The sequence below is a fragment of the Camellia sinensis genome, unplaced genomic scaffold (genome assembly GCF_055761805.1).
Source record: "Camellia sinensis isolate YWXY unplaced genomic scaffold, ASM5576180v1 Unanchor12, whole genome shotgun sequence".
Lineage (NCBI taxonomy): Eukaryota > Viridiplantae > Streptophyta > Magnoliopsida > Ericales > Theaceae > Camellia > Camellia sinensis.
Window position 1 is genome coordinate 5262338 of NW_028128998.1, and position 24507 is coordinate 5286844.

General features: G+C 35.7%; 2 protein-coding genes across 19 annotated transcripts in view; both read right to left on the bottom strand.

Moving 5' to 3' along the window:
• Positions 1-1266: 1266 nt before the first annotated feature.
• Positions 1267-2612, bottom strand: LOC145814630 (uncharacterized). Its single transcript, XM_082911580.1, has 2 exons — positions 2123-2612; positions 1267-1907 (listed from the first exon to the last, which is right to left on the bottom strand). The coding sequence occupies exons 1-2, from the start codon at positions 2504-2506 to the stop codon at positions 1437-1439; spliced, it is 855 nt and encodes a 284-aa protein (XP_082767706.1). The 5' UTR covers positions 2507-2612; the 3' UTR covers positions 1267-1436.
• A 1882-nt stretch (positions 2613-4494) lies between these two features.
• Positions 4495-24507, bottom strand: part of LOC145814626 (ubiquitin C-terminal hydrolase 12-like) — a 37511-nt gene continuing 17498 nt past the window's right edge. For 3 of the 18 annotated variants that reach the window (XM_082911542.1, XM_082911534.1, XM_082911535.1), the window contains 17 exons: positions 19470-19592; positions 16259-16336; positions 16035-16123; positions 15808-15916; positions 15627-15695; positions 15380-15487; positions 11077-11132; positions 10765-10942; positions 10568-10669; positions 10413-10484; positions 10177-10260; positions 9514-9687; positions 6815-6901; positions 6365-6481; positions 5680-5754; positions 5439-5525; positions 4495-5056 (listed from right to left, as the gene is read on the bottom strand). In XM_082911542.1, the coding sequence (XP_082767668.1) occupies positions 5015-5056; positions 5439-5525; positions 5680-5754; positions 6365-6481; positions 6815-6901; positions 9514-9687; positions 10177-10260; positions 10413-10484; positions 10568-10669; positions 10765-10942; positions 11077-11132; positions 15380-15487; positions 15627-15695; positions 15808-15916; positions 16035-16123; positions 16259-16336; positions 19470-19592 (1650 nt within the window). In that variant the 3' untranslated portion in view covers positions 4495-5014. Of the gene's footprint in view, positions 5057-5438; positions 5526-5679; positions 5755-5782; positions 5893-6364; positions 6742-6814; positions 6902-9513; positions 9688-10176; positions 10261-10412; positions 10485-10567; positions 10670-10764; positions 10943-11076; positions 11133-15379; positions 15488-15626; positions 15696-15807; positions 15917-16034; positions 16124-16258; positions 16337-19469; positions 19593-24507 lie in introns of those variants that run through there. The other 15 variants (XM_082911539.1, XM_082911536.1, XM_082911538.1 and 12 more) reach the window with 15 other exon arrangements.

Genomic DNA, 24507 nt, shown 5'->3' on the forward strand with positions numbered 1-24507 from the left:
AAAGGAATTTGGACAAATTACATTCCTTATAATTAGTCTTAGACTTTATATTTGTACTCGTGTCGATATGGTAATTATAATTTAATTGCGTTAATTTTATTCTTAAAGTTTTTATATTATGTCAATTTTTTTAATTAATAATATTTTTAAAAATTGGATTAAATATCAAGGAACAAAATAAGTTATTCACTCTTCCCAAATTGATTGAAAGAATAACATCCAACTTGAAACAAACAAACTTCTATTTGCCACAAAATTTCTCAATTCACACTAATTTTTGTTTAGATCTCAATTACGAAGCAAAAATTTGAGGCTCAGAATCAAACTACAGAATGAAAACCGTTTAGTAGTTGATATTTAAATAATTAATTTTTATTTTGTGATTGATATTTGAATAATTAATTTTTATTTGGGAGTTGATAACTAAATGGACAAAATAGTGTGAAGATAAAAATATAAAAATAAAAAAGTGGTGTGCAAATGGAAATATCAATTAAACTAAATTGACATAAATAAATAAAAAATTTAAAGAACAAAATTGATATAATTAGAAGGTTATTTACACAAAAAACCCATGAGAAGTATCACTTTGACCCCCTAAACTTTAAAAGTATACAAATGGACTCCCTAAACTACTGAGAAATATCTCTTTGCATTATAAATTATAAAAGTGTACAAATGTCCGCAAATTATAAAAATGTACAAATTGAACTATTAATAGAAGGGGTTAAAATGAAACACACCAATAGTTTATGAGGTCTATTTGTACGTTTTTATAATTTAGGGAGACAAAGTAATACTTCTCAATAGTTGAAGGAGTCAATTTGTACACTTTTAAACTTTAGAGGGTCACAGTGATATTCTCAATAGTTTCTCTATGTAAATAGCCCTAATTAGAACTACAAAAACTAAATTTAGCACATGAGAAATTATAAAAACTACAAGTATAATTTGCTCAAGAATGTTTAATCAAAGTGTCCTTTCTTTTCTTTTTTTTCTTTTTTTTTTTATTTGATCCTCTTTTATGGTCAGTGCATTTTCACACCCATCTATTGGCAATTCATTCGTAAGGTTACATTTGGATCATAAATTTGAATAATAATTTTGAAAGGACAAGAAATATGTGAGAACAATATGAATGAAATATAAGGTTTTTTTTTTCCTATCAATTTCTCTCCCAATTGCTTTTCATTTCTAAATTCCTACTTAAACCAATGATTTAAATTATATGTAAAAGTCAGTAAGAGCACAAAGATGAACAATAAAGTTTTTCACAAACAAAAAATTATTGATCAACAAACTTATGGCATAAGCCTAACTACTCTGGCTTTTAATCTCATTTCGTATATCAAATCTGCAAAATGTATCATATCTTTATATATATGACTTAATACTAACTTTATCCTAAATTTATATTTCCACATTTTCATTTTTTTCTAGAGGACAAATGGAATAAGAGCCTTGATATTCTTGGGAAAGTCTTGAAACTTTGTAAGGTACCATTTCCTAGTGGCATAACTCGTCCCCATCAAGTAGATAGTGGTGCCTAGGGTGAATGAGAATGCATAGAGAGTTTGAGAAATGCAAGAGATCCCTATAAACCCTAATATTTCAAAAAGATAGTGTGGACATATCACTAGATCAAACAAGCCACCTTTGGGGATCTTGTACCCTTTGTCACCTTGTTCCCTCAGTTTAGAGAGTAGGTAATGGTGGTACAAGTTACCAGATATACCCATTAAAAACATCGAAATTCCGGCATCCTTAAGATCAAGTGGCGGCTCGGGGAACCCTAGGGTTAGGTGTTGGGCATAGATCATGGTTGATGTGGAGATGAAGTAGCTGAGAGAGATTGGAATTGCAACATCAAGGTACATCACACTGCTGTATTTGTGAATGAATAAAACCTGCAAAACAAAATGGATAATTGTTTAAATTCAAACAAGTGATAATTTGAGTAGACTAATTAATTTTTTTTTTTCCAATTTCAAATTGACAAACGGAAAACTTAGTTAAAATTTAATTGAGGTAACTTTAGTCTATATATAAAATAAATCTGAATCACACAATACACTGGCATTATTAGAAAAAAAATTAAAATTAAAATTAAAATTCTGAATACCTCAAAAAGCCTCTTGAAGAAATGGATGGTTAGAGCAGAATTGACCAACAAGAACCTAAAACCCTCGTTGGGGAAAATGCCGAAGGAAGCGACGCTGGCGAGTAACGCCGGCGTGTACGCAATTAGCATACCTGTTTTGGTGGACAGTTTGGCCCGCTTGGCCGAAGAAGAAGAAGGAGATTTTTGAGAATTATTACTACCAATGTTGTTGTTGTTGTCGTTGTTGTTGTTCCAGAACTTAGAATACTGCATGTGTTTGCCTTTGATTTCCGAGATCCCGGCGTTGGCCAAAGATGCAGGGCTGATCACAGACATGGCAGTTACGAACAATGAAGGTGGTGGTGGATATATAAATCGAAGCAATACAGACATAACCATGTTCATCCTTCTTCTCTCTCTCTCTCAAGGTTTGTTTGTGGAATAAGGTGCAGAAGGAATGAGTGTTGTGGTGTGTGAGAGTGCAAGAGGTGAGGCGCAGAATGTTCCACGCTGTTGGAGTATTTGGGACCTGAAATTGTCTCTCTTTCTCTTTCTCACTCTCTCTCTCTCTCTCTCTCTCTCTCTCTCCCATGAAAGGGATGTTGCTACTACCAAATTATAGGTAATTACATTCACCTCTCTTGAATTTTAAACAAATCACAATTAATTTTATATTTTTAACATAATAATTATATTGACCTCTTTTTTAAGGATGACAATATGAAAAGTTTGTAGTCCCCCGCCTAGTCTCATATTGGAAGCAAGAAAAATCAGATTGGTATCGCAAGCAAGAGCGTGTTAATTTTTTAACTTGAAAAAAAAAAAAAAATTACAAAATTTATAAATAATAAAATATATTATGACTAATAATTTATCATTAAAGAAAGTTCAAAGATTAAGATGATAAATAAATTAGTGAAAAAAATTAAGTCGATTTGATAATCGTAACTTTTTAATTTTATCGTATTGTTTATTTTTTTAAAGACAAATATCATAAAATAAAAATATTATAATTATCGAATTGATTTAATTTTTTCCATGATATATGTTAAGAACCAAGAATGCACTCAAGGAAATTAACTCTACCATCAGTGCTAAGTTCAGTCAAATCACAGATTTTTAGTTATTCAATAAGGGATACTTACGTATAGGTCCTAATAAATGGACTTATTATCTAATAGGTCCTATGAGAAAAATTTGTCATAAAAAAAAAAGTCACTAATTGTAAATAAATAATTAAACACACAATAATTATTGAATTAATTTAATTTTTTTCATTCACGATATATATTAAGAATTTTACAAAATAAATAATTCGAATAATCAAAACAGGATCCGTGTTGGGTCAATAGGCACATCAAATTCTCTCATATTGAAATTTAAATTTGAGAAAAATTCAACGCTGGCTGTAAGTATTAAATCAAATTTTAATGTAAAAATGCTAATTAAAATAAACAATTAAACACACAATTAGATAGTTAACAGAATCTTACAGGAGACTCACACTGATTAGAAGCTAGCAAATTGCCTGTCCAAAAAACATAAAATAAAAAATAGAGGGGTTGAAGTGGGATTTCAGGTGCAGTATATTGGTGACCAGTGTCATTAATCCATATTTTTAACAAAAAAACACATCCACGAGTCTTTTGATTTCAAAAAATTGAATCTACTTTATAGTTTCAAAAAATTAAACCCACTTTCTAAAAAATTAAATTTTGTATTTTCCATATTTTTATTGAACTTTTTTAATATTGTGAACAATTTTTTTAATTTTTATATACACCTAACATAAAAATATTTTAAAAAATATAATATTTGTAAAAAAAAATCTGTAAAAAATTCACAATAAAAATAAATAAAAATAAAAATACAAAAATTAATACATTTATGTATTATTGTATATTTATTAATTTTTTAAAATATTTTTTTACAAATATTTTTTTTAAGTACATCTACATTAAGTGTATCTAAAAAGTTAAAATAAAAAAAATATAAAATCACTACAATTATTTTAAAACTTTACTAAAAACAAAAACAAAAAAAAAATATATAAAAAAAAAAATTAATTTTTAGAAAATTAATCAAAACCAAACAAGGTGAACAGGTTTTAGATTGTCTTGTCCTTTTATTTCCTTTTTTTTCCTATCAATTGAAGGCAGCTGTTTCAACAATTAACTTCACGGATTCACCAAAGATCCTCTAAAGTGAAATTTCTCTAAAGTTTTCTTAGAGTGCTACATTGTGTGGTTGAGATTTACTGGCAAGTCACGTCAGAAAAATTGATGTGACTTGTCAGTAAATCTCAACCACACAATGTAGCATTCTAGAAAACTTTAAGAAAAAATCACTCTAGAGGATCCTTGCTCTCAGGGATTAGAACAGCTGGATAACAATTGGACAGCAAAGAAAATACAAGTTCCTTTTGCACAAATCTGGAAAAACCCAGAAATAGTAACCAAAAAAACAAACATTACACAGATCCCCCACTTATAATGCACACAAAATAAAACTAGAAATGGAGAATCAGACAGAAAGAAAAGGGAAAAGAAAGGAAATGTCCAAAAACATACCTATACACTATACATCACCCAACCCAAAATCTTATATATCCCCAAATTACAATGGAATAAAAAACCTAAGCACCTCACCCTCACGCTGGTTCTTGCGCAAGCACATGTGCGAGAGAGCAGGGGGAGGCATGTCCAAACTATGGAGGATATGCTGCATATGCTCTACCACCCCGTATTAAAAGATTACAGATTTAATAAAATGATAACTAAACCTCACAATATCTCGCTGCTCGCTTTTTCTATTTCTTTTTTTTTTGCTGCTGGTGTCTTCTTCACAAAGCGTCATATTCCATCAGAGGGTTATCAGATTCGGCAGCACTGGCAGAGATTCAGTTGGCATTTCCTAATTGTAGATTCTCACTGGCTTCTCAAATGTGTGTCGATTCTGCACAATTGAGATTTAAGGTCACTACAAGTTCTTATGTTGTGTTTGGTTGAGAGATTTGATGAGGGATTTGGAAAGGGAAATGGAAAAGGTAGGTGAAATGTGAAAAAAATATACCTACATTTCACATAGTTTCACACACCTTTTCCCTTTCCCTTTCCAAATCCCTTCCTAAATCCCCTAACCAAACACAGCATTAATAACTTTAGAAGTCATAAACTAATACAATTTTAGCACAAAAGTTTACTATATTAGCCACAAAATTGAGACAAACAGCACAAGCCAGAGGCATAAAGAAAAACATCTCCGCTGATTTTTTAGACCACATACTTTCCTAAACTTGTATCTAAGCAATTTAAATCAATTCGAGGCACTTGTATACCTGATTGGCTGCATATGACCTTTTTGGAGTGTTGTCTGAGTGCTCCAATCCAAGGTACTGTTCCCAAGCACCATAGACATCCCTTCTCTAAAATAAAAAAAAAAGTGAAAAATAGAAGGGAGAAAACATTAATCACCTCAAAAAAAAAATTATGCATGCACATGCATGGGAGCGTGTAATGCTTCTGCTTGCGTGTACGCAGATGAGAGAGAGAGAGAGAGAGAGAGAATTTTATGTGCACCTGAAAGCGACTGGAAACGACATCCGAATCCTGAAGGTATTCAGGACGACCCAAAGATAAAAATGCAAAATTCCACTGAGGAAAAACAGTAATTTTAGAAAAATTACAGTAAAATAATTAACCAAACACATTCTCACAGAGAATGTTGCATCATAATGTTGAAAGACAAGGTTACACAGTATACACAGTTTTGTGTGCCAAGAAAAATATTAACTGCAAGAAAAAATAAAGGAGAAATTACAACAACAAAAAAAAAAACAGGGTATAACCATGAGAGAGAGACAGAGAGGGAGAGGGAATAGAAGCAACTATATCAAGATTATATATATATATAGAGAGAGAGAGAGGAGAGAGAGATGACCAGCCTTGCAAATTTGTTGAATCACAAGTTACTGGTCAGAATATGAAGATTTTTATAATATTAAAATAGAGAAAGATTCTGAAAATTTTGGACACAGGCTAATCTATTTTAACATTTTTCATTTTATGTATATCTATATTGAGTTTAATGACTAAAATACCCATCTTCCATCGATTTTACTAAATGAAAATAAGAAAATGGTTTAAACAAAAAACAAATCAAAATATTACTGTTTAAATTGACAAAATTAAAAAATTTAGATTTATTTTGTTACAAGGCTCAAACCTTTTTTTTGTAATTCTCCCAAAAATAAAAATATTATACCTTTGAAAACTCCTCTTCAGGAATCTGCAATTTCTTCTGTATGCGTACTTTGACTTCAGCCAAAGTCTCACTCTCGTGGATGACAAGGAAAAAAGGTTCCCCAAAATTCTGGACCTGCTGTTTAAAAAGGAAAAAATGACAAAGAAATATTACAATTTGTATTACTGAATCTCAGTTTACTGGTATTGTAGTTGTTCCTGGACACTGGATTTTGAAGGAAAGTTGTTGGCAGCCCATCCTTTCCACGAATGTAAATCTTTTTGACAACAGAGTCGAGCCATAGCACACGGTTCATCAAACACCAGAAACATTCTGAACCCTTAATTTTGATCGGAGCGCTCTCACAAATATGTAACAAAAGCACTCTCTCATATCCCCTGCTCCAACTACTTTATAAATGATTGGAACAATGGCAATACCGCTTTTAAATTTTCTATCAAAACAACTTACCACTTGGTTCTGAGCTGTATCTTTCATAAAATGATAAACATGAATAAGACGGTCATGAGGACCAAGGTTCTTCTCCTCCTCTGGAATCTGTTATGAGGAACAACTGTAGTCAGGAACCTCTACAAAACACTTTCCATATGACAATGTGAACCGATCCAAACAATCAAAGATCAGGAAAATTTTGCTATACCGGTCAATTCAACACAGCTAAAATGGCTTGTTGAGCTAGTGATATAATAGTATGTCAAAAGGCAAGTTAATAAAATAATGGGTAAATTACACTGACCTAACCTGTAATTTGAACTTATTACAACCTACCCCATAATTCGACAAAATTACATTGTCCTCCCTTAAATCTTTGTGATAAATTGGTCTAAAGACTAAAGCGTAAATAAGCTATTAATGAGGTATCTTTTTTTTTTTTTCTTTTTTTTTTTTTTTTTGATCAACAACAAAAGCTTTATTGATAAATCAAAAAATGAAAAGAGGATAAGGCATCCTCTTACAACAGGACAATGAGAATACAAACACAAATACCCCTAACAAGCTAAACACGGGCAAAAGCCTACATTGCACACACCGCCAACCAATCTCTAGCTTAGAAAAAAATTGGGACACTCTTAAATAAAGAGTTCCCCGACACCCAAAAAGAAGATAAGTGACAAATATATCCCACAAACAGTCCACCTCCCGGAACTTATCTTTTGCTTATGTAATGCCATATATTTTATTAAATTCACAACTTACCATTTTCTTTAAAAATAAAATCTAGCCAAATTATTTTATTTTTCATTTTTCATTTTAAATAACCTATTCAGCAAATGGTTGAACAGAAAACCATTGTCACAGTGGCACATGCTTTATCTCTGACTATGTCCCTCTGTTCCAATCCCTCCATCCTCGACTCTAACTGATCCAGCACCAACACATCCGCCGCATCTAGCCTAATGAGTCTTAGAGAATCTGCAAAGACCTCATCGACACCATCATTGCTTCCTTTCTCATCAACTGTGTAATCATGGGCAACTTCGCAAACATTCCGCTAGCTCTTGCCCCTGGTATGAGCACCAACGCATATTTTTCTCATACCCTTGTGAGCCATGAATCCAGCAGCATGTCCTACCTGAAAGCTCTTACCACCATTTCGTTGAAGGCTTTCCATCATTGAGCTTGTTCCCAAATCCCAAAATCATATAAAACCCTGACAGAGTAGATCAAAAAAACCCAACAGAAGTGTTGGAGTCGAGATGGGGTAGAGCGAGAGAAGGGGATCACAGAAGCGTTAGCAGTGGTGTTAGGCATGATGCCTGTGGTGGCTTCACTCTCACTCTCTCTATATCCAATGGCAATTGTGGTTGTTTGTTGTTTGAGAGTGGGAAGAGACAGATGACCTGGAAGAAAGAAAGAAAGAGGTTGTCGGGTTGGCAGTGGCAGCGATTGGTGGCCTTTGGTGGTTGTAGCTAGTGGCTTTTGGCTAGTTTGCAGAGCCATGAGAAAAGAGAATGAAAAGAAATGAAGGAAGAAAGGAACGTGAAGGAATGATAAAAGAGAAATTACCGGTGATGAGGAAGGGGGATGGTGGCGGTGGTCTCATGAAATGGAGGAAGAAATAAAATAGATATAATGGAGGGTAATTAAGTAAACTGAACAGTTAAGAAGAGGTCAATTTTGTCATTTGACATTAATGTCACTTAAAATACAAAACATTTTAGGGTAAAAAAGTAAATTAATCACTTCAATTAACACATTTAGAGTCTTTGTTAATGGAAGGGAAGTATCGAGTAATTTTCGTAACCTAGTGGGGCTTCTTGTATTATCTCTAAAATTCGAGGGAGGTCATTGTAACTTACCCTGAAATAATCAACATGACACCTAAAAAAAAGACAAAAGAAAGAAAAACTGGAACAAATTGAAAATATAAGAAACGAATGAAATTGAGAAGGAAAAATAACCATTAAAAAGGAGAGGAAAGAAAAGGACAAAGGAGAAAAAAGTAAAGCCACCATCAACTTTGAAGAACCAATAGTTGTAAATTAGTATCTATCAATTATTAGCTCACAGTGTATTCTTACAGATTTTGGAAATCAAGAGACACAGCTACTATAATATTTTTTTCTAATTCAATGATCCTAAATATTCCTTACAATCAAAATTGAATGGAATGCATGTAGCTCCTAGATAGTTATTGGAAACACGAAAGCACAAGGTGCCCCAATGAAGGCTACGGTACGGTCTCAATCAGCTCAGCATTACCCGACAGCCCAAGCTGTTTATCGAAAGCATGGTTTCTTTCAAGTTTAGTGTTGACCTAAATCTATCTTACATGGATTCTTCTAACTGCATTAAGTACCCGTGTCAGGCACTCGACACTTGGGAAAAGATATGAAATATGTTTCTGACATATGTAGTTAGACATTCACCTAGCAAGCATATTTCGAGTCCAACAGAAAGCCAAGCATAAAACCTCCAAATTATGCATGAAATTCTCTGACACCTTATAAGCATCATTTTACCCTAGAAACTAAAAGAAGTGTATTAAAATTTATGAATATTTTCCATGTCCCCATATCTTGGACAAAAGAATTAAATGAATTAGACACTTAGATGCATACCTGCACCTGACACTCGTATCCAAGCCCAAACATAGACCTAAATAACTAGTTAGTCGAGAAAACAAACAATCAAGATGCAGGAAGCACCTTTACAAATATTGGAAGATCATTTTTGCAGAAAACTTGTATAAACAGGAAACACAAGGGACTTAATGCCACATGAATAAACCAGCTAAGGACAAAAAATTTGATTTCCTCCTCTGCACGTAATGTCCAGTACTGATCATTGATATTCTCAATCTTCTCATTAAGCGGGAAAATCTGTAACATATATGGTGCAGAATAAGATCACAAAACATAGAAAAGGTCTCAGATGATGCAAGTAGTGCTAGGTACACATAATTGCTCGTGCTCAGTAAACACTATAATAATTTCACAGCTCACCAGAAATCAACCCAGAAACGTTAGGAGTTTTGGAAGTGATTTGAGAATTATAAATTGATTCTGAAAAGATTCTGGTTATATTTTATTTTTTGAAAAGATTTAACTCCATCCACCAATCATATTTTCATGCAGTCGCAGTTCAGAGAAAAAGAAACAAAGAAAAAAAGTGAAAAACTTGAACGTAGAAAGGACAGCATCAAGCATCAACCACAGACCATCTGTCAAGATGCATTCATTTCAATAAGCTCTCACCAACTTTGCTTCAGAAGTAACAGTAATAGCTTCAACATTATCTAACACCCATTTCAATGACCTATCAAATTTGCTTCAGAAAGTAACAATAATAGCTTTAACATTACTTAATACCTTGTAGATCTTGTGATAGAAAACTTCAAGCAATCTAAGTTCCACATTTGGATGAGACAGCTCAACCTGTTTCAAAATAAGGAACTACGGGGAGTGGATTCTTGTCAAATAAAACAAGTAAATTTTAGCACAATAAGTACAAAAAATATTGTCGCAGTCCAATCAATACAGCAACATCTCCATGAAAAAAAGAAGTACATGACAAGTTAGAAAGCAAAGAAAGTTGCAATGGTTACCTTCCCCTTCAGATCATTAATAACATCTCCAACAGTGCTTTGTTTTGGTAATCTAATAGTATGAATTACTACCTGAAAATAGTTAAATCAAGATTGTATGAGAGACAAAAAGCTAACATATAATGAAGAAATGACTGCTTCGATTTCACACTCACTTCGTCCTTGGTAGCATCATGGAAAGCAACTTTTAGAGTTTTCAGGCCCTGCAGTTCTGGAAGAGGGATATCCAATACCTCATAGTAGAGAATATCTGAAGTCTGTCCACAAGGGAAGAAAACTAAGCCATCAGAAAATAGTGGTTATTCTAACTATAAAAAGCAAAATAAAAAGTCTAAATGAGTGACATTACAACCTGATTGTAGTGGACCAGCATGTCTGATAGATGATCCATTCCTCGATACTTGATTGGCTGGGGTTTAGGTTGCTGAGAGTAGCAGTTATGAGATGTAAGCCTTATTTTAGACGGATCATCCAAGCCAAGATGGCGGGCTAGTCTTTCAACAACATCATCATAAGTGTAAAGCTTTGACCTAAAAAATTTACGAGGGTAACCATATTTTTTTCCCAAGTAAATTCATAAAGAAGTTAATATAACAAATAATAAACAGAATAATTAGATATACAGAATAAATTTGTATGATAGATAAGATTTAGGAAAGCTTACAGCTCGAGACAGAACTCATCCTCCTTAGGTTTCTCCAAAGAACGGAAGCGAACAACCTATGAATCATCAAATCAAGTGCAAAACTAATACTGAGGGGATCATCAGAGAAAAAATTGCAAAAAGCTGTAATTAGAATGTCGACTACATTAAAATTTTTGACATCTTCAAACACCCAATGAATGCATTGTCCTCCATTACTAATCACTTGCCCGGGGGAGGACATAGATAAAAAAATAAAATAAATAAATAAAAGATAAAAACAGTTCACTTCTTCCCTTTTCACTGTAAGTTCTTGGGGAAAAGAAAAAAACAACTCATTCTTTTGTACACCAGTCACCCAACCTGCGGGTTGGGGGGGATTAGGAAAAAATATAAAATATGTAAGTTCAACTAAACAACCATTAAAGAAATAGAATGGTGTACAGCACAAATAAACCAAACCAAACTACGCATTATGTCTCAATTAGGTGGTGTCAGCTACATAATTCTTTCCTGGCCATTCCGTTCTATCAATGGCTATATGCTTTGTTAAATTAAATATATCCATATAATTTTTTACAACTGCATTCCATGTCAGTTTAGGTTTTTCCCTCCCAAACACTTTCATTTACGACACTCTTCCTTACTATTGCATCTACAGGTTGTCATTTTGTATAACCAAACCATCTTCTTCTTAGCATGGTCTATCTCAACTCAACATCTTTAATTTATGTTACTTCTACCATTTGTCTTTTGTACTTCGACCAAATATCTATTTAACCATATCCTCATCTCAGTTACAAACTGTAAGAATTTATGTAATTGTTGATTTATTGATAGATACCAGATTGTTGATTTTGTGTTATGTATTACAACTCCTATATATGGAAGAGAAGGTGGTAGTAGGTGTAGTGTAGTGGAGATGGTGTAGTGTAGTGGAGGTGGTAGGTGAAGTGGGTGCTAGTGGAGATGGTAGGTGGAGGAGTAAATTGGTAAATTCTAACAGCCCCCCGCAAACTCAAGGAGGATAGAAACTAACCAACTTGAGTTTGGAGAGAGGAACAAAACAAGAAAATACATAAAAATAAAAAAAAGATAGGAGACACTGTATGGTCGTGTCAGACCGTTGGTGAAGACACTGAAAGGTGGTGCCATAACGTGGTAGAGGACACTGTATGGTGTGCCATAACGTTGTAGAGGACACTGGATGGTGGTGTCATAACGGTGTAGAGGACACTGGATGGTGGTGTCATAACGTGGTAGAGGACACTGTATGGTGGTGTCATAACGTTGTAGAGGACACTTTATGCTAACTGGAATCAATGTCGGGACAGTTTATGGGGTCTTGTCGGACCGTTGAAAAAGCTAACCGGAATCAAATGTCGGGACAGTTTATAGGGTCATGTCGGACCGTTGAAAAAGGCTAACCGGAATCAAATGTCGGGACAGTTTATAGGGTCTTGTCGGACCGTTGAAAAAGCTAACCGGAATCAAATGTCGGGACAGTTTATAGGGTCATGTCGGACCGTTGAAAAAGCTAACCGGAATCAAATGTCGGGACAGTTTATGGGGTCATGTCGGACCGTTGTAAAAGGCTAACCGGAATCAAATGTCGGGACAGTTTATAGGGTCATGTCGGACCGTTGGTGAAGTTGCACCCTCAAAAGGCGTGCCCAATTTTATCAAAAGGCGTGCCATCAAAAGGCGTGCCCAATTCATTAAAAGGTGTGCCGGATTCATCATGGCGAGGCACGTGAGTGCCTTGGTTGGTGCGCCCGTTTGTCGGCTGGGGGTATGAGGCGCGCGATGCGCGTGGCTGCCTCGGCTATAAGACGAAGGCTGAGGCGGAGGCAAAGGCGGAGACAAAAAACTTGCGAGAGATATTCTGAGAGTTTCGGAGAGAGATTGCTGAGAGAGATATTCTGTATCACTCTGTTGTCTGAGAAAATGGCTTCATCGTCTTCTCGCGGGCTGCTCACCCTCTTTCCCGACCTCAACGAGTCAACGAGAGAGAGAACTGGTGCGGTGGCACTGGAAACTCAACCAAGCGCCCCGGAGTTTGCCCCGTTGAACTTTCCGATGCGGTCGGTGGAGCAAAGAATGGCAGGGCAGTCAGATGTGGAGGCCAATCAGTATACTTTGAAGGCATGTGTGGAAAGCATGACGGCGGTCACAAATTTGTCGAACCGGCTGCAGAGTAGGACAAATGAGGTGCAGCATTTAAACTCCCAGCTGGCTCTGCTCCAACGCATGTATAAGGATGCGCGAGCAGAGATAAGCGTGCTAAGGGCAGAAAACAAGGAGCTGAAGCGGAAGGCCATCGTGATGTTCCGATTTGGAGGGCCGCCATATGCTGCAGTGGAAGAGTATGGGGGAGTGAACGTGTTCGGCGGCGTGAAAAACACGGAGGCAACACCGTCAAGGCCCGCTCAGGACGGAGGCAAGAAGAAGAGACCTGCAACAGAGTAGAGAAGGGAAAAGAAAAAAATCTCACTGTGGGTGTGGTTGTTTTTGTTTGGGTTGTTTTTTTTTTTTTTTTTTTTTTTTTTTTGTATGTAAAATGGTGATCGGGGTGAGCCCCGACATAAATAAAATGAGTTTGGTGTGCAGTCCGTCTGCTGCTTTTTTTTTTTTTTTTTTAACAAAGGAATATAAGGCCAAGTGACCACCTTTTAAGCTAATACACATGGTCTGCTTCACGCGTGACAAAACCACCGCCACCTTTATCCCCATTGGCCGAGGTGGTTTTTATTGTATGTGGGCGAAAATAAAATAAAAAAAAGAAAGTGGGGGTGGTGTGGTGTGTAAAGCGTGAAGGGATGAGAGAGAGTAATAAAGTGTGTTTTCAAAAAAAAAATTAGAGAGAGTAGTGTGCTTTTGTGCTTGCATGTGTGTGTACAACTGTGTGTTCTCCGAGAGGGAGAGAAGAGGAGATAGGATGTGTGGGTGGATCCCTTGACAGAGAGAGCAAGTTGCCGAGATGGGTTGGCTGTTTTTGTTTGTTTATGTTTGTGTTGGGTATATCAAGTAGCCAGACCCAGCTAGAGAGAGCTGATCGGAACCGGTGATGGAGAGTTGGTCGGAGAAGAAGCCGGAGACGGAGATGAAAAGAGAGCACCAGATCACCCAGAAGTGTATCCCAAAGAAATACCATGCCATTCATCCTGTGGTGGTGTCCAAGCCGGTGTTTGGTTGACGACGGTGGCAGACGGGAAGAAGGACAGAAGTCCTGCGATGCTGGTTGAACCTGATAATACGGGAAGAAGGAGAGAAGGCCAGCTCTTGGATACGAGCTTGAATGTGAGGAGAGGCTTGGCTGGTAGCCGTAGGAGTTGGGCCAAATAGCTTGATGCCTTGTGCTCCTCCATGATGAACATCCGCCATGGAGAGAGAGAGAAAATGTTGAGAGAGAGCAGCGGAGTGAAGGTATGGGTAGAGGTCCGGCGGGCGGCCAAGGCGAGGCTGCCGCCCGCCGGTGAAGCAGAATTATTAGCTTCTCAACCTTGCTCTGATACCATGTAAGAATTTATGTAATTGTTGATTTATTGATAGATACCAGATTGTTGATTTTGTGTTATGTATTACAACTCCTATATATGGAAGAGAAGGTGGTAGTAGGTCTAGTGTAGTGGAGATGGTGTAGTGTAGTGGAGGTGGTAGGTGAAGTGGGTGCTAGTGGAGATGGTAGGTGGAGGAGTAAATTGGTAAATTCTAACACAAACATTTTATGAACGTATTATTTCTTAGTGTAGACAGAGAAACATGGGGTTTTTGTTGCCCATTGATTTGGGGGTTGTAGGACTATGGGCAGCAAGCGATGGTGGAACTATGGGAAGTAGGTGACAGTGGTGCTTTGGGGGTTGTGAGAGGTGCATTATGTGACATAATAAAAAATTTGAGTATTCACGTGTCTAATCGGGTATAGGTTCGGACACATATCCAACACTCTTACTCTTGTCATATCCGGTGGACACATGAACCTTGTGAAATATATAAGAGTCCATGTAACATGAGTTTGCATCCATGTAACTTTGTGGGATACCAATTTTAGCCATTTGGATTCCTTCCGGAATGTCGAGTTTGTGGGCAATCAAAAAATAAAAGGAATTCACTGGCTTGTGAGCTTGGATTTTTGTGACATAATGTTAACTAGTGGTTGAGTCAGTATTTAATTGTGGCTCAATAAATTTCAAAGGTTTGGCATGTGAGAGCCTCCAAAGAGTCCTATACGCTTGACCTTGTATATCAGAAAATTTGGCATGCTCACAATGTTGCATAAAAGCTCTAAGATAATGATGTCACATTGTTAAGGCTCATGGAATACCTGACGATTATGCACATATTCCAGAAATGAAGGAACATCAGGATAGCGGCATTGTTCACTATCAACTTGAGTGGATTTCTGAAAGCAAATGATGTCACCATCTTCAAGCTGCAGAAGATTTAGGTGAATATTTCCTTTCAGCTAGTCATGGTTAATGCATATCCGACCACCAAAAAAAAAGAATAGGCTATACACACCAGAGCAGAATGTACAAGCAAAAACAGCTCACAATTGATCATGTTCATACCTGACTACCACGAAAGGTGAGCTTCTTGTCAATGCGTTCACACATGACATTAGGTTCAAATTTTATTTCCTGAACATTAAAGGGGATGCATAAGATGACTGCCTGAACTAAATCTGTTGCTATGTGACCAGGCAAGGGAGCAAGAAAATTGTAGTCAATCTACTAAAATGACATAACTGACCTCAAAGAGTTCAATTTCTTCATCAGGACTGAATCCAGCCAACTCATTTAACTTTGTCAATATTTCTGCTGGCTTGCCATTCGACTTCACAAACAACCGCCCAACATACCTGACAACAGGGGGGAAAAATGAAAAAAAATAAGCCTCAGTAACTACCCGAAAAGGGAAACAAAGGGGCCTTGGTAATTACATGCAATTCCAACCCAAGGAAAGAAATGTTTAAGTACCTAAGCTCCTCTTTCAGAGGGTCATAAAGTTTGAAAAAAAGAAGAATCTCCTCTTTGCTCTTCAAAGGTGGAGGAATCGGCCGCAAATCCTGCATAGTGTGCACATCATATTCAACATCTAGAGTTCCATGTGCATATCATAAAACTCATACGACTTAACCAAAACAGAAGTCCATAATAAACAATGTGAGTAACCAGTGCCAAAAAAATGAAATAGACTTTACCTGTCCACTTTCCACTTCTAAGAACAATTTTAGCTCTGCATTATTTGCCTTGTTGGATACCTCTCTCAATTGTCCAACCTAGAATGCATTGAAGGGATTTTAAAACCCACACCAGTTTAGTCAAGATACACTTTAAACAGAATGCATGAAAGATGTCATCTTAGCATGCTAGGGGGAGGAGATCAGAAAATGACACAACGATACAGAACCGTAAGGATATCATCATCAATTATAGAGTGACTCAAATATGCATATTCCCTCCCTGCTCCTCAAAGAGCATAGAATACTTGAAAACATAATTATTTAAGGGGATTGGACTACTCAGTAAAACAAAAATTCACTGCTGAAGTATAGATAGCTATTTTCCTTCGAAGTATGAAGGATGCAAATTAACTTGCAAGACTTGCCAGTGTGCACACCAGACACTACACAACCACAGAGAGAGTAGGGGAAAACAGTTTACTCATCCATAAAAGATGGTGTATTTACTGAATAAACACACCCGGCCATATTTACTGAATAAACAGGCAACTTAACTGGAAAAAAACAGAAGCATCTATTTATGCAACAAATTTGAGTTTTTAAGAGGTTGCTAATAAAAAACAACACATGTCTGAGAAATCTCTCTGTTTGGTTGAGTTTTCAAAATCTATTTTCTATTTTGAGGAAGAAAAAAAAAAAAAAAAACTAGTTTAATGAAAATAAACACCAAAAAATTATTCTCAAATTATAAATAATCAATTTTTCCCAAACAAGAGAAAATCATATGGAAATGAACAGTGCTTTTATTTTTTCAGTTTTTTTACCAAACTAGTTTTTAGGTTTTTTAGTTTTTTTTAGGAAAAAAAATACAGAAAACAGATTTTGAAAACTTAAACAAAAATTTCAAAACTTAGTTGCAGGAATGTCCTAGAATTGACAAATCCACTCCAAAACTATGATTCCACGATTCAAAACAAAATCCAGTTATCATCACACTTGCATCAAGAAAGAACAGGGTTTCCAACTAAGATGAAATCTCTCGAACATATGAATTCCAAAAAAATAAAAAGAAAAACTACCACACAAGAGAAATTTTGTAGAGGCTATCAGATTATAGTAAAAAAATAACTCAAATTTATTCTAGTACTTGTATTTATGTAACATTTACTTATAACAATTTGTAGTCAACACCAATCTCCAATATTTATTCATATTATATATATATATATATATATATCACAAAACAAAAACAAAAATAGATTTACAACATCTTAATATATTTACATATATAGGCCTTGTTTGGCATAAACTAAAAAAGCCAAAAAGCCAAAAAAGCCAAAAAGCCAAAAAAGTCAAAAAGTCACTATTCTATTTAAGTCACATCATCTTATTTAAGTCACATCACCTCTCTACCACATCACTTCAAACACAACCCATACCCAACCCATATTTCATAAAAAGTCAAAAAGTGTACTTATTTAGATCATCCCAAACAACCCCATAATATAATATTATAAACGCCCCAATAGGCACTATCAACCTTAGACTCTTCTATGTGCCCCACCCCCGCTTCCGCTTTATGCAACTAAATTTCAGACTGCAGGAAACCTGGATTCAAATTGCTACCAGAAAAAATAAAATTACCCAACCATAAGTAACAAAACTCCATAGAGAACTTGAAATGACTCGATTACATGAGTTCATGGGACCCTAAAACTCAGCCAAGTGGCATTATAAAATTGTGTCGAAGGCATCAAGGCTCAATTCAGCCACAAGCGTCAAATACTTCAAGCTCTTTTACAAACGTGAATGCATTTGTCTGCATCAAAACAACATATATTGGCAAAACAAGGAATTGGAATTGCACAAGAAACTATTCATTAATTATCCAGAAGCTTTTAAAGGTAAAAGCATTAGGTGAACCATTTTCTTACCAGCAAAGCAAGGAAAAAACTTAAGGCATAAATTTTTTGTTCTGAAAATTTCAAAACTATCCCATATAAACAGTTACTTAAAATGTGAATAAAAAAAGGGCAATGTTGAGAACCAATGCTTTTTAATTTGAATTTGAGTGCATTAATTGCATGTCCACTTAAAAATTTGAAATTCCCAAAAGAGATAACATTGTGGGATGGAGGGAGGGAGAATATAAGAATGATTCTTTGCAAATGAATGGCTCTAACAGCCACCCTAAATTCATCCAATCAGAATAACCAAAAACACAGCTTGTTTCTCAACGTTAATGATAGCCTATATAGTGTAACAGGATATACTTGTCAAGAACACATGACTGGGATTTTAGTTACTATAAGATTTTTAAAAAAGAATGACGCCTTTACACCCCTGTATACTGCACCCCTCTTCCCAAACAACCGAGGCCAATGATTTTTCTGCCATAACCATTGCACCCTACTCCTCCAATTTCTCCCATTTCCAGCCCCCAAGACTTCCCCCGTTAGAGCCCCAGATTCCTGCAACAATCCATCCCTTTCTGTAATCAAATCTTCCCCACCCCCAAAATTTCCCAAGCCCCTTACCTTCTACCTCATCTGGACAAACTTCTCATTCAGATGTTCACCTGACATTGCCAGGGTCTTTCCCCCCATCCTTGCAACTCTCAGGTAAGCTCCCAATCCAAAAGCCTATTAGTTTTCTTCTGTAAAACAGATGAGGGGCATTTTCTTTAGGCCCCAATATAATTGAGCCGACTAAAGAAACCTCCCTCTTCTTACCTCCAAGTTCCACATCAATGTTTTGAACTGCCCCTACCAACTTGGTCCACTAATTGCACTAGAGATGGGCGCTCCCAACCAACTCTAATGAAACCCACCACCAACGGGCCACGTAGGCCCTCATCATAAACAATAATGATATTGTTTGCTTTGCCAGGGCTCACGGCTTTAAAACAAGCCGTCACTAGGAAGGGATGTAAACCATGAGACAATGAATATTTTAAAACATCAAAGGGCAAAACATGAGAGAATGAAGGTGCAACAAAGCATGGTTAACTTGGGGAAAAGCAAGAGTCATGTAAAACTGATGATAAACAAATCAATAAACACACATATTGTTAAGGTGCATCAAAGCAAGAGCGAGTCTTGGAGTCCTGCACGATGGAGTTGTGGAAGTAACTCAAAAAAAATAATAACAACAATTAAATAAAAAATGAAAAATGCATAAAGAAGTATACTGAAAGACAATAAAAGATGCAAAGTCAGAAAGTCTTTACAGATTGAACTTCCTCTTGAGGTGTCAACGGGCGATTTGGACGGTATGTGTGGTTTTGACGCTTTGCCCAAAGCCAGAAACGTTGAAATTGCACGGGTACACCAAACTCTTTGGCAACTTCCTCCTGGATATGAACTTAATATTATTAGTGCTATATGAGGAGCACCCTTGCTTATAGTAACATCATAGATTCAACAAAGCATCGTTCAATAATTATACACAGAAGCAATGACATACATGTTTGACTCAAGTCAAAAGTGTTGGCTTGCACATGCGTAACCAGACTCACTTGCTGTTTATTATTACTTCGAAATATTTTATCCTAAAAATAGACCATAGAGTAAATTTTCAGATTTCATTCCTTAAAAGTTTTTCAGAAAATGGCAAAATGCCTATCAAAAGTAAGAAGAACTCAATTCAACTCAACAAAACCTTTCCACATATTTTATAATTTTCTACATTAACTACTAAAACTTCCATTCATAAACATAAAATAAAAAAAACACTTTTATTTCTATTTTAAAGAAATTATGAAATTTGTTTCATACACTTAATCCATTCCCTCACCTTCCCCCTATTTTTGGGAACAACGATATGGAAAATGCGTCCATTTTACGTTATTCCCACACCACTTCTTTATAAATGCACTTCAAATTTTGTTTTCTAGTGCGCATAGGAATCATGTCCAATGTTTATTAAACTGCACCAGACCGGAAGGTTCAATTAGTTGACCCGTCGACCGGCCCAAGTTCCGGTCCAGATGCACCCCCAAACCCGTTTAAGACTCTGAACCATGGTTATCAGAATCCCAATCCGGATCTTACGATCCTACGATCTTACGATCCATTTGAGTACAATCGATCCGGATCATGTAAAAAACTCTTTGTAGGTAGGATCTTTCGATCCTAGTAGTGGGATCTTATAGGATCGTGGAATCCCAATCCGAATCCGATCCTATCCGATCCAATTTATAAGCCTTGTTTTGTATTGTATGACATATTTTGTTGTAAATTTTATGTTTGTTGTCTAAATACCAATTTATGTCGTCAAAATAAATATTAAAAATTAAGTAGTATTGAATCAAATAGATTAAGAAAAACGAACTAGGAAACAAATATTCAAATATTGCAGTAATTTAAGAAAATTAAATAGTCGGAAAAACAAACTTAGCTTTAGCGAAGTCTAAGAATGGTAAGATGATTGCAACTTTATCCTAATTTCTGGAGAAATTATTTTTGTGACTCGAATCCGCTCCACTAGGGATGCTAACGACAAACCTTATCATTCGACTAAGCTACTCTTTTGAGTTCTTAATCTATTTTCATTTCCAATATTGTTAAATATTTTTTCTTCACTTTTTATGCATTATTGTACATTGTAAAGTATTTTGTTATAGAATTCTTCTTCTTCTTCACCTTCTTTTTTGATAAAATACAGAACTTTTACCGTCGGGTTTTCTATTGCATAATATTATATGTACATTTTACATGGAGTATTATATTTTTCACAATATCTTCACTTCTTTTTAATAGAATATAAGTTCATTTTGTGTATACTTTATAAGAAATATTTATTTAAATTAAATTATTATGTAATTTGTCTTTTTCGGTAGGATCTTACGATCCTCGATCCGATTCTACGATCCGATCCTATAAACACCTCCAACGATCCAACGTAGGATCCCGATTTTAACAACCTTGCTCTGAACCGGTCTATTTTTGTTAAACCAGAAAAACCCACAGTTAAACCGGCTACCTGGCTGAACCGGTAGTCAGGTGACAAAACCAACAGCGCTGGAAGCCCAAAGAAGCACCACATGCATGATTATGAAAATTGCAAAAATGCTGTTACCAAGGTTTGAGCATTGGACCTTCCGCATAGTCTCCAACACTTCCACCACCGAGCTACAATGATGCTTCATTAATACTTTGTACTACTTAAAGTATTTATTAACTTCAATTTATTATCTCAAAGTAAATCTTATTTTATTTAAAATAATCAGTATAAATATATTTTATAAATATATATAGTCATTAAATATAATTATGTAAATATATATCTTAAAATATAAAATTAATATAAATGAAACTATTTAAATACTTATATTCTCTATTTAAGTATAATTTTAAATATATTTATGAGGTAATTATGACATCACGGTTTGATTCCGGTTGACCCAACAGTTGAACCAATGACCCTTGACCCTCCATTTTCCGGTTTGATCAACGGTTCGGGTTTCAAAACATTGATCATGTCATGTGTAATTTTAGACACTAAAGATCAATTTTCAAATGAATTATTGATGCAATCAAAAATCTGAAATCGAGAGAGAGAGAGAGAGAACAAATCCCGAATTAGGGGGTACACCCTTAAGGGTTACAGAGAGAAACTAAGGCTCTATTTGGTAGAGCTTTCTAAATTTAATTCCACCCTTTGCTTTTACTGTGATGTTTGGTTAGCGTTTTCAAAAATTGATTCCACACCCATTTTGAAAACAAGTCTACCCAGTCACCCTCCCGGACGTTAGGCCAACCGGTTGACCAAAATAGTGTTCGGTTTTTTTTTTTTTTGGCACCTATTATTTTTATATTTGAAATAAAAATATTTTCGGAATTTTTTTAAATTTTTTATGAGCTTTGAATAGAATTTTGAATTTGCATGTTTGGTTATGAGTTGTAAGTTTTTTAATCAAATATCATATGTCAAATCAAAAATTTCAAACTTAATTCAACACTCTTTTCAAAACTCATAACCAAACAAATTTTTCACACTCAAACCATAATTCCAAAACTCACAAACTCAAAATACAACTCTATTCTCAAATCATAATTCTAAAACTCTACCAAACGCTACCTAAAGCTCTACTCCAATAAATATGTATATTCTTCAATCAAAAACTAAGCACAAATGAAATTACATCGCATATTTATAGGCCAAGGCCACTAATAGCCTAACTAATAGAACACGTAGTAGAGAACTTAAGACACTTAAGCATAGAGCTAAGCATAGAACTCATTTTGACACTTACCGTATATATTCTACTACAACAGCACTCCTCCTCTTGAAGAAACTTGTCCTCGAGTTTAAGCAATAATTGAGTGAGCTCAATGCAATACCATGCATATAAACCTTAGGCGAGGAATAGGTGATGAATCTCTGTGCTCAACATGAACATGAATCTCACAACTCATCCTTCTACGAATACATTGTACTGCTTCCTTGGTGAAACAACCATAGGCGCACAACTGACAAGTCCCATCATGTCCATAAAAATCATGTCGCTAAAGCTTAGACAGACTCCCATTTTCCTAAGCCTCTTCAGCTCTGACCCGTAGACTAGTGCAAACAAGTACTCATCTTGCCGGGACGAGACCACTAAGTTGGCAAATGACATCTTCCAAAACAAGGTTGAGGGATGTGACAAGTTGACAGGATTGACTATGCATCCACTAGAAAAGAACAACTTGAGAGAAACTGATCACGAGCTAGAATTCAACACCACACTCCTTTCCTTCCTCCAGACACAATTGCTAAAAGCAATCTACTTAACTCAAAAACAACTTCCTAAGAGGAATAAAGGAATACCAAACATACAACTTCAAAGAAGCTCTTTGAAGCTAGCAAAGTTACCACTACCTACTTGCAAGAGGTTGCAATTACTACACCATTTCTAAAGCAACAACTGATCTAGTCATTTGTTTCATCTCATATCGATGATTTTGATTTTGAATAACATCATTCCTTCCTATTGATAGATATGCACCAACATCATCACTAATGTTCATAGCATAAACTCTGCCCTCTACCTCTTTGAGCCATCCAAACAAAGCACAAACACTCTGACTGAATCAAAGAGGAAAATCTGCAGAAGTGAACCGAAGTCGAACCACAATCGAACCAAACTCAAGCCACTCACAAGATCTAAACTAATCAAATACACACCAGTCAAAATCAAACCAATTCGAATACAAATCTAAGAGAATCAAACCAAATCGCATCAAAGATGGCTTCAATTAGGCTTTAAGAACACAAAAGGAAGGATCGAAGACATTCTAACCAAATTTGAGGGATTTTGAACTAGATCTGAGGGGAATTGAACCAAACTTGAGATCTCTTAATTCTCAATCTCACTAATCAAACTCAGATGCAGAGAACTGTGAGACAATCAAACCACACAAAATAGTTAATTGGCTCTATAAATCATTCACAATGCTCGATCAACAGTCAATTTGAGATCACGATTCGAATCGAAGTTCAAAATAACGAATTAGAGTGCCATCATAGCTTTTTGCATCAGATCTGGGTTTTATTTTTTTGGAGGCTTAGGGTTTCCAGCAACAACATAAGGTTTGAAATGAGATTTTGCACTATACGTTGTTCAGTTAGGGTTTGAAACCTAATTGAAACCTAGATTCTTGTTTGAGTTGATGCAGCTAGGGTTGAAAATGATCCAAACTCAAATCACAACTATGAGTCAAGCTTCAAACAAAGTTAAATAGGTGCCAAATGATCTAATCGAAGGTCGCGACTACAAAACGAGGCCAGACCGGAGGTAAAACATCTAGTTAAGGTTCAAAATTGTTAGTTGAGATGAGATCAAGTTTGAAAATCCACAGACAGAAGTCGTGATTCAACTTCAATCACTGAGAGCTACGATTCAACTTGCAAAACCAATTTCTGACTTCGAAACACCCCAACTAGGTTTCATGACTCCAAATCGAGATGTAATCCCATTTTCGGGACTTCAATCTACATCGAGATCAAGTCGCGAAGCGGACATCACGATCGCGACAAGTTCCAGATCTGGTATTCTGAGTTCACAACTTTGTAAAGGCTACAGGTAGCAACAATAGATTGGATTAGGTCAATGAGGAACCAGTGGCCGATTCAACTTCTAATCCAGACGTGAATCTGTTGAAGCAACCAATTAGGGCTTGCATGCAAGGACTGGTAACGTTCCTCCTATCTGATTGGTGAATTTAGCTTCAATTTGGAACAATTAGATATAGAATCTGAAGCTCTGATACCAAATTGATGCA